Below are 8881 nucleotides of genomic sequence, written 5' to 3'. Positions count from 1 at the left end.
GAGGCCGATGGGACGCTGGACTGTATCAGCATGGCCCTCACCTGCACCTTCAATCGCTGGGGCACGCTGCTGGCCGTGGGCTGCAACGACGGGCGCATCGTCATCTGGGATTTCCTCACCAGGGGCATCGCTAAGATCATAAGCGCTCACATCCACCCCGTCTGCTCCTTATGGTGAGAAAAGGCTCGGTTTTTTTTTTCCACGGGAGAACTGAAAACTCGGTGTCTAGTTGTAATTGAACTTGTAGTTTCTACAGCAGGTGTGAAAAGTCGTTCTCGTTGTTGTTAGAGAGAGAATTGTAGAGTCATTTGGTTGGAATCGAGTCCAGCTGTACCTATTTACTACTACACCATCTCTGTGAGCACCTCATCTACCCGGCTTTAAATCCCTCCAGGGATGGGGACTCCACCACCTCCCTGGGCAGCCTGTTCCATACCTGAGAACCCTTTTGATGAAGAAGTTTTTCCTGACATCCAATCTAAACCTCCCTTGGCACAACTTGAGGCTGTTTCCTCTTGTTCTGTCACTGGGAGAAGAGACTGACCCCACCTCTCTCCACCCTCCTTTCAGGGAGCTGGACAGAGCCAGAAGGTCTCCCCTCAGCCTCCTTTTCTCCAGGCTCAACACCCCCAGTTCCCTCAGCCACAAGGGAACTCAGCACACTTGTGCTCCAGACCCTTCCCCAGCTCCGTTCCCTTCTCTGGACACGCTCCAGCACCTCCATGGCCTTCTTGGAGTGAGGGACCCAAAACTGGACACAGTATTCAAGGTGCAGCCTCACCAACACTGAGTACAGAGGAAGAATGACCTCCCTGGTCCTGCTGGCCACGCTGTTTCTAATAGAAGCCAGGATGCTGTTGGCCTTCTTGGCCACCTGGGCACACTGCTGGCTGTCAACCAACACCCCCAGGTCCTTTTCCACCAGGTTGTCCGTGCCTGTGTTGGTTGAGCATCAGATGCTCTGATACTGGGACAGAGCACTGAACACCTGGGCATGTTGATTGCTGAAATGCCAGCCCGTTGTGGGACACTCGTACATTTTAGGATAGTTTCCTTTAAGATAATTTGGAAATGTGTTACACTTGTTGAGTTTTTGGATGTCAGAGCTCAAAAGTTATTTTTTCAGGCTGATAAATTTCTCTTTGTACCTCGGTCTGATAATTTTAAAGTGGCTGTTGGCGGGTGTACATTTTAAAGGTTTAAGGAATAACCTTTACTGGAACTGCCTCTCGTTGCTGTAGCTGGAGTCGAGATGGTCACAAACTGGTGAGTGCTTCGACCGATAACATTGTGTCGCAGTGGGATGTGCTCTCTGGAGACTGTGACCAGAGATTTCGATTTCCTTCGCCTATTTTGAAAGTTCAGTACCACCCTCGAGACCAGTAAGTCCTGTGAAAAAAGGGTTGATTGCTCTCCTTTTGGTAGAACTGCTCTCATTTTGGTAGAACTAATAGTTACTAAACTGGTTTTATTGCAGTTTGCAAAGTGAGTTTTTCCAAATCTAGTAGAGACCGTCATTGTATCTTCTTCTTGTGATCAGAATCCAAACTGGATTTGTTGTAGCTCTTTTTATTATGAAAATACTGAGGAGGGAGGAGAGTAAACACAGAGAATAATTATTAAAAATCTGTATAGAAATGTCTTCTTGTGTTTACAAGTTACTGCATAAACTGGAGAAGCTTCCAGAAAAAGAAAGGAAATTAAAGTAGACACCAGCTAAATGTTGTGTTGTAATTAAAGTAACAAAGCTGAAACAATATAATAAACATAGAGAGGTATTCTGTATTTCTTAATATAGGTTGATATTTTTTTCTGCTTCTAGATGTGGAAACTTCTTTTCCAGAGAAGAAACTGTTAATTCTTCTTTTTCTGCTTCACAGAAACAGAGTTTTGGTTTGTCCCATGAAGTCAGCGCCGGTGATGCTAACGCTGTCAGACTCCAAACACGTTGTCCTACCTGTGGACGATGATTCTGATCTCAATGTCGTGGCCTCCTTTGACAGGCGAGGGGAGTACATTTACACGGGCAATGCCAAGGGGAAGGTGAGATTTTAGCAGGTGGTACTGGATGCAAGAGCTTAGATTAGCTCCTGTCTTTATCAGATGCTTAGTGTTTCTGGGTTGTGTTCTTTGTTTTAATATACAAATAAAGCTTCCTGAACATCCCTTGAATAATTGATGTTGTGCTGATAGGATCATCTGAATAAAGCATCACACTTTTATCTTTGAAGATCTGTAGACTGTAATCTTTGTCTCTGTGTTGCCTTTGTCTTTGACTGTGTTTGTTGGATCCTTTTCCAGTGTAAATAAACCAATGTTTATGTCACAGAACTGTCACAGAAAATGTAGAAACTACAGCTGCAGAATCCCAGGTATTCCTGTTTAGATTACTGAGGCTTCTGTTGTCAGGGTTAGGAGCTGATGTGAAAGGTACCTAAAGGGAAATGAGTTTTAATTGATGACAGTGTTTGCATTCTGTCTCCTTAATCTTCAGATCTTGGTCTTAAAAACAGACACTCAGGATCTTGTTGCTTCCTTCAGAGTGACAACTGGAACCAGCAACACCACAGCTATTAAATCGATTGAATTTGCTCGGAAAGGAAGGTAAGTTACTTCATTTATCAAGTGATACCTTTAAAAATTGAATTGAAAGCTATAAGGTAGTCTTAAGAACCCCCACAAATCTTTCATGGAACATATTCTGGTTCTTTTTATTTTCTTAGTCTTTTAACACAATACATCTTCTGTGCCCTCCTTCCTGCAGCTGCTTTTTAATAAACACAGCTGACCGGATAATCAGGGTGTATGATGGCCGTGAAATTCTAACCTGTGGACGAGATGGGGAGCCCGAACCGATGCAGAAGCTGCAGGATTTAGTGAACAGGTGAGAGGCAGCAGAATGGCTGGTCAGCCTGACTCTAAAAGGTGAGATTTGTGTGCTCAGTGCTAACGGGAATCTCAGGATGAAGAGTAGCTCAGTATCTTATTCAATGTAATGGACAGATCCTTTAATTTGAAACCTGCCTGTCCCAATTTGATTTGAAGTATAAATATTATTTGTGGATGGGAGTATGTAAGATCTCAGTCTGAAGAACAAGCCCACTCCACAGTCCTCCAATCCTCCGTGTTGTGCTGTTGTTTAACTCGGGATGTTGGCTTTGCACGCAGGACACCGTGGAAGAAGTGCTGTTTCTCTGGTGACGGTGAATATATAGTGGCAGGTTCAGCACGACAGCATGCCTTGTACATTTGGGAGAAGAGTATTGGAAACCTAGTGAAAATCCTCCACGGGACCAGAGGAGAGCTGCTCTTGGATGTAGCAGTAAGAAAACTGTCTGCTATTACTATGTTTCTTGTTATTTTGAAAATTAAGCTTTCTTAATTCCATTTACCAATTAAGCTCCTTCCGCTTTTCTCTTTCAAATAAATCTAGTGGCATCCTGTCCGACCGATCATAGCTTCTATTTCGAGTGGTGTTGTGTCAATATGGGCTCAGAATCAAGTGGTAAGTGTTTCAGATCATTTCCTTAAGAAGGTGTGCCAGTGGCCTCCATCCCAGTAGAATGAATGGTTCCCCATTGAAATCCTTTATTAAATCCCATTCAACGAGCTCGTTAGATTCACCTGCCTTACCTGCCATATGTTTACTGTCTTGTTGAATGTGAGGAGGATACTCACATTTCAGTTGCTGACCTAGTTCAGCTTTGCATTTAAAGTCTTAAATATAATCACAGGGACACTTTATGTGGAAATGCTGTCCTGAATGTGTCATGTAAGTGTGGGAAATCCGTGTGAGACAAAACTCAAGTGGCTAAACATCACACAGCTCTGGCTTTAGGGGGATTTATTACCCACATTGCAATATTTAAGGAATATTGTCATATTTTCAGTTGGAACTGACTTGTGCAGTTCCTAATTTGCCACATGACTGGACCTGAATGAGGCTTGATTGTTGTGATCTTGCACGTGGCTTGGGGGATTTTAACGCAGAATGAGATTGTAATTGTGTGACTCCTTGCTATAGTTGCTGTTGCTTTGCATAAGGTAGAAATTGTTTTGAATTTGTGGTTTAGGAAAACTGGAGTGCCTTTGCACCTGACTTCAAAGAGCTGGATGAAAATGTAGAATATGAAGAGAGAGAGTCAGAGTTTGATATTGAAGATGAAGATAAGAGTGAACCAGAACAGACAGGTACTGCATAAACTGTGTTTCTATGGAGCAAATAGTTTGTAGTCTGAATACATCAGTGCAGTAAAAATTAAAACTAGTGGTCATGGTTGTATATTTGGATGTTAAATGACAAAACAGGAGTGGATAAATGAAGATGTCTGAACTAACACAATCAATATGATTCCTGCCAATTGCCATGCAGCAGTTTTTTAGAAATGTTTCCCTTCTCCAATATATTTTTAAGCAGAAAGCAGTAGCAAATAGACATCTGTGGGTGTAGAGGCTTGCTCTCAACAGCAGCAGCACTGAATTTGAATCGATAGCAGCACAACCTGGCCACTTGGTGGTGCCAAAAAATTGTGTACTGTGAAATGTTACCGTTAAATTGTGGAAAGAAATGAGGATTATTCCCAGCACACCACAGAGCTCTCCTCTTCACCAGGCTTGGCAGCACTTCTTGTATTCAGATTAATTGTTCCCTAGCAATTTCTAATATTCGAGTGTAATGTTGACTTGTGGGTATTAAGCATTACAATAAATTTCATCAGATTTAGAATTAGTTTAGTGAAAACAACAAAGCATTTAGAAGATTGAAAATCTTTTATCTAGCTTTGTTACTGGTGTTTTGTTGCAATGGATCTGTATTAGAACATAGGAAAAGAAAATAAAAACCTGATGGATTTAAGAGGAAAAACTTTAGGTTTGTTTTCTGCTTTAATTCTCACTTCTGCATGTTTAGACATTTAAGCCCAGCCCCGTTCTTTTTAAGTAATTTAGTTTTTTCCTTACTGTCTTTAATTCATCTTTTTTTCCCTGCTTCTCAGGTGCTGATGCTGCAGAAGATGAAGAAGTAGATGTAACTAGTGTGGATCCCATTGCTGCCTTCTGCAGCAGGTGAAAGAATCATTATTTTTGTTTGAAGTATGAATATGAAATATATCACTAAGATTCCCTGTATGACATGTTGCAATAACCCCTAGTTTTAAATGAAAGCAATTATTTTTTTCCTTTGCAGTGATGAAGAACTGGAGGACTCCAAGGCTCTGCTTTACTTACCTATTGCTCCTGAAGTGGAAGATCCAGAAGAAAACCCCTATGGACCTCCACCTGATGCAGTTCAGAGTTCTTTAACGGATGAGGGAATAGGTTCTGAGAAGAAGAGGCAGTCCTCCTCTGATGGACCTCAGGCACCAAAGAAGAAGCCCAAAACCACCAACATTGAGCTACAAGGAGTACCTAACGATGGTGCGTGGAAGCTGCCCTTGTTTCAGTGCCTATTCTGCATCTGAAAACCAGAAATTTAGAAGGTTGCTCCTTAATTTTCTCTTTCCTGTGAAGTCCCTTCTTAGAACAGTTATTCATGTTTACCAACCCTGCAAATTTTGCTGGTGTTTTACAAGCTAGGAATGAGTAAGGGCATCCTGAAACTAGGATTTTATTGCTGTTTATATGTGACACCAAGATAGAAGAGAACAGTTAGAACAGTTATTAGAACAGTTATTCATGTTTATCAACTCTGCAACTTTTGCTGGTGTTTTGCAAGCTAGGAATGAGTAAGGGCATCCTGAAACTAGAATTTTATTGCTGTTTATATCTGACACCAAGGGCTGTACGTGCTGATTCAAACACCTTGAGGGGGAATTCACTGGTAACACGTTGTCTCTCCACAGAAGTCCATCCGCTGCTGGGTGTGAAGGGAGATGGTAAATCCAAGAAGAAGCAAGCAGGCAGGCCTAAAGGATCAAAAGGTAAAGACAAAGATTCTCCATTTAAACCGAAACTCTACAAAGGGGACAGAGGTGCTTTACCTCTGGAAGGAGCAGCGAAGGGTAAAGTGCAGGCGGAGCTGGGACAGCCTTTGACAGGTAAGGAACCCAGCGCGAGCGGCGTTGGCTTGCTTGGTGGCCTTGCTTTGTACAGACCCTGACTTTAATATAGTCATAACATTTTATCTTCCCAAATGGCACTTGCTCACCAAACATTTAGCTGCTGTCAAGGAGAGGCAAAATTTTATTTTATATATATATTTATTTTTTAAAAGGGAAGTGCTTTTAATATATTTTTAATGAAAGTGACATTCCTGCCCGTATTTTGGCATCTAAAGAGCATGTAGGGTTTTTAATAGAGATTGAGCACTATTTCAAAAGCAAAAAAAAAAATAAATCTTTTGATGACTTTAATTTTTTTGGTCACATCTATCAACTCTTAGGTAAACAGTAATCATGTTTGGTTTTGCTGGGTAAATTTTGATAGAGAATAACGTAAATAGTGGAGGATTCTGAAGCTGAAATTGACGTTTTGTGTCATTAGTACTTCACAGAATGATGAAAACAGGAAAGTTCTGTCAGCAGAACTAAGAAACGGAGCATCAATAATGGTCTGTTTGATACACAAACTCTGAGATAAAATGCAGGAGCTGAATTTTTTTATTCCTGGATTACACAGCAGCCTTAGTTCAATTCCAGGAAGTACAATTGGTTTTGATGATCTTTTGTACTTTTTTTTTTATGTTTGTCACCTTTTGTTGGTTGCATACTTAAGCCAGAACTGTTGCAGTCACCTTTGTTAGGGCCCAGAGGGTTTCCCATCTGTCTCATTTACTACTTCAGCTTCTTACTCAAGAAAAGTTTATTAAAGTGTAGTAGTGATGTGGGCTCCTTTTTTCTTTTTTAAGATTGTAATGAAGAATTCAGGGTTGATATATAAACAGTTTCAAAGACACAGTGTAATTGATATATCAAATTTTGCATTTCCTTGAACTCAGCAGCTGCTGCTGTGGATTTTTAGACTGTACAGAAGTAATTTTATTTATTTTTTTTCCCCCTTTTCCTTCCCTCACTGCTGGTCCTACGCTACCCACCCTGCTCCTTGTCCTTCCTGCTCAGCTCCTGTTACATTGTGTGTACTAGTGCTGATAATTGCTACTTGTGGAAAAAGGGGATGTGATAAAAGAAACTTAGTCTGTACATGGAAAAAAGTAGTGGATGTTTTCTGGGCTTCAATTTAATCCTTTCACACCACACCTTGCAAAATCCAGAAATTAAACAGGTAACCAAGAATTACCTTAGACCATGTTTGTATCCTGGCATGTTCTGAGTAGCTTTTAGTGTCAGATTTACCAGACAGGGTGATTCTCTTTTGACTTCTCAAGTCATTAGGGGACATCCAGTGTGTTTTAAAGTATGATAGTAAGGAATTGCCTGGATTGTGTGGATCTTCAGGTGTCTTTGTGGGCATCTGTTACGCATCCTGACTGCTCTGTTGTGCCATGCTGGATGGACAAGACCAGTTGGAAGATCAAATGAGTACAACTGTTAGTTTCATTACCAGGCCTGTCAATTGCTTTCTTTTATCACACTGCTAATTAACATGACCATATGTAAAAGAATTTAAATGAGAAAGGATTGTGCACTGGAAACTTAAACAGTGTGGCTTCCAAAATGAATTTTAGTTGTAATTTCCTTCAAAAAACCAATGCTGGATATTTTGACTTTTCCATGTGTAAGTAGCTGTATAAGGAATCTGTTTTCAGAGAAGGGGTTTTAATAGCAAGTATTTTTGTTCAGCTTTTTCTAGATATGTTTATATAACTTTGTTATCAACCTGCTTACTAATTGGCTTGATCTACATTTGTAGACAGATCTCAGTGTACTTTCTTCTTGCAGCTTGTGATTGCTGTTGCATCAATCTGTTCTGAGAGCTGGAAAAATAATACCCCTGTTTCCTCTAACATGCTTCAAATGAAGCAATGCTCTAGACAGACTCCTTGGAGCCTGGTGCAAGTGTGTCTGTGTCACTGTGCTGTGCAGTCTGGCAGTAAATCTCTTATTCTTAAAGCTGCTGTGTCAAAATCAGGTTTCAGTATAAACAAACAGAAGCTTGATCCATTTTATAGTTTTAGAATTAAATCTCATGGTAATCTGGTTTAACCCAAATTTGGGTGGAACTTGTTGATTTCAATTGTGCTTTTGTTCTGAGATTTTGGGATTGATGAATCAAAAAAAAAAAAATTACAGCAGGTAAGTTTGCTTGCAACTTTGTGGATTAAAAACTCACAGTTCTTTATCCACCTTGTCATTCCTGTGCACGTGATCTCAAATACAAATGCAGAAATACTGGAGATATTAATTTGTTGGTCTTAATCTTGTTGATTATATCTCATTCTGAGAAGAATGGCTTTATCTAGAAAATCATGTTCTCTTTCTTTTTTCTTTTTTTTTCTGGAAATGCTGCCATATTTGATGGTTTCTGGTTTCTTGTAACATCTATTTGAGTCTGGTTACTTATTTTTTGCCTGTCTTTGATCTCTTTAGCAGGTGGTGCAATCTCAGAATTGTTATGAAGACACTCTTCTCTATCTTCCTGTATTCTTTCCTGTGTTGGCACCATAACGTGGAAAATAGATGAAATGCTCAGTCAGAGTGGACTGACTAACACAACAGACTGATTGTTCACGGATTCAGGGAGTGACTTTTGGAAGAAATGAATATGGAAGAGGAAAAGGCCTTCATTCCTCCTTAACTGCCTCTTCATGGAACAGTGTAAGATGCTGACTCTCAGGTCATGCAATTTGCAAAGAGACTAACTGGACTGCCTTTGTGGTGACATCTGTATTTCTAAAGTGAGCTGGTACCCAACACTCTGCCACTCCAGAGCTTATCAACCATTGTCTTTTAAGTATTTGATTTTTTTTTTTTGTTCCTGGATTGAA

General features: G+C 40.4%; 1 protein-coding gene across 1 annotated transcript in view; it reads left to right on the top strand.

Annotated features, from left to right (window-relative positions):
• Nucleotides 1–6: 6 nt before the first annotated feature.
• Nucleotides 7–8881, top strand: part of RBBP5 (RB binding protein 5, histone lysine methyltransferase complex subunit) — a 9440-nt gene continuing 565 nt past the window's right edge. Inside the window, exons 1-12 of the mRNA XM_029086139.1 lie at nucleotides 7–173; nucleotides 1242–1382; nucleotides 1881–2043; nucleotides 2495–2604; nucleotides 2765–2884; nucleotides 3169–3322; nucleotides 3434–3505; nucleotides 4074–4191; nucleotides 4995–5064; nucleotides 5186–5415; nucleotides 5841–6035; nucleotides 8484–8881. The exon at nucleotides 8484–8881 is cut by the window's right edge and continues 565 nt beyond it. Coding sequence (XP_028941972.1) covers nucleotides 31–173; nucleotides 1242–1382; nucleotides 1881–2043; nucleotides 2495–2604; nucleotides 2765–2884; nucleotides 3169–3322; nucleotides 3434–3505; nucleotides 4074–4191; nucleotides 4995–5064; nucleotides 5186–5415; nucleotides 5841–6035; nucleotides 8484–8512 — 1545 coding nt within the window. The 5' untranslated portion in view covers nucleotides 7–30 and the 3' untranslated portion in view covers nucleotides 8513–8881. The remainder of the gene's footprint in view (nucleotides 174–1241; nucleotides 1383–1880; nucleotides 2044–2494; nucleotides 2605–2764; nucleotides 2885–3168; nucleotides 3323–3433; nucleotides 3506–4073; nucleotides 4192–4994; nucleotides 5065–5185; nucleotides 5416–5840; nucleotides 6036–8483) is intronic.

The sequence above is a fragment of the Antrostomus carolinensis genome, unplaced genomic scaffold, assembly GCF_000700745.2.
Source record: "Antrostomus carolinensis isolate BGI_N321 unplaced genomic scaffold, ASM70074v2 scaffold23127, whole genome shotgun sequence".
Lineage (NCBI taxonomy): Eukaryota > Metazoa > Chordata > Aves > Caprimulgiformes > Caprimulgidae > Antrostomus > Antrostomus carolinensis.
The sequence above is the reverse complement of the archived record's forward strand: the minus strand, read 5'-3'. Positions and strand labels throughout refer to the sequence as shown.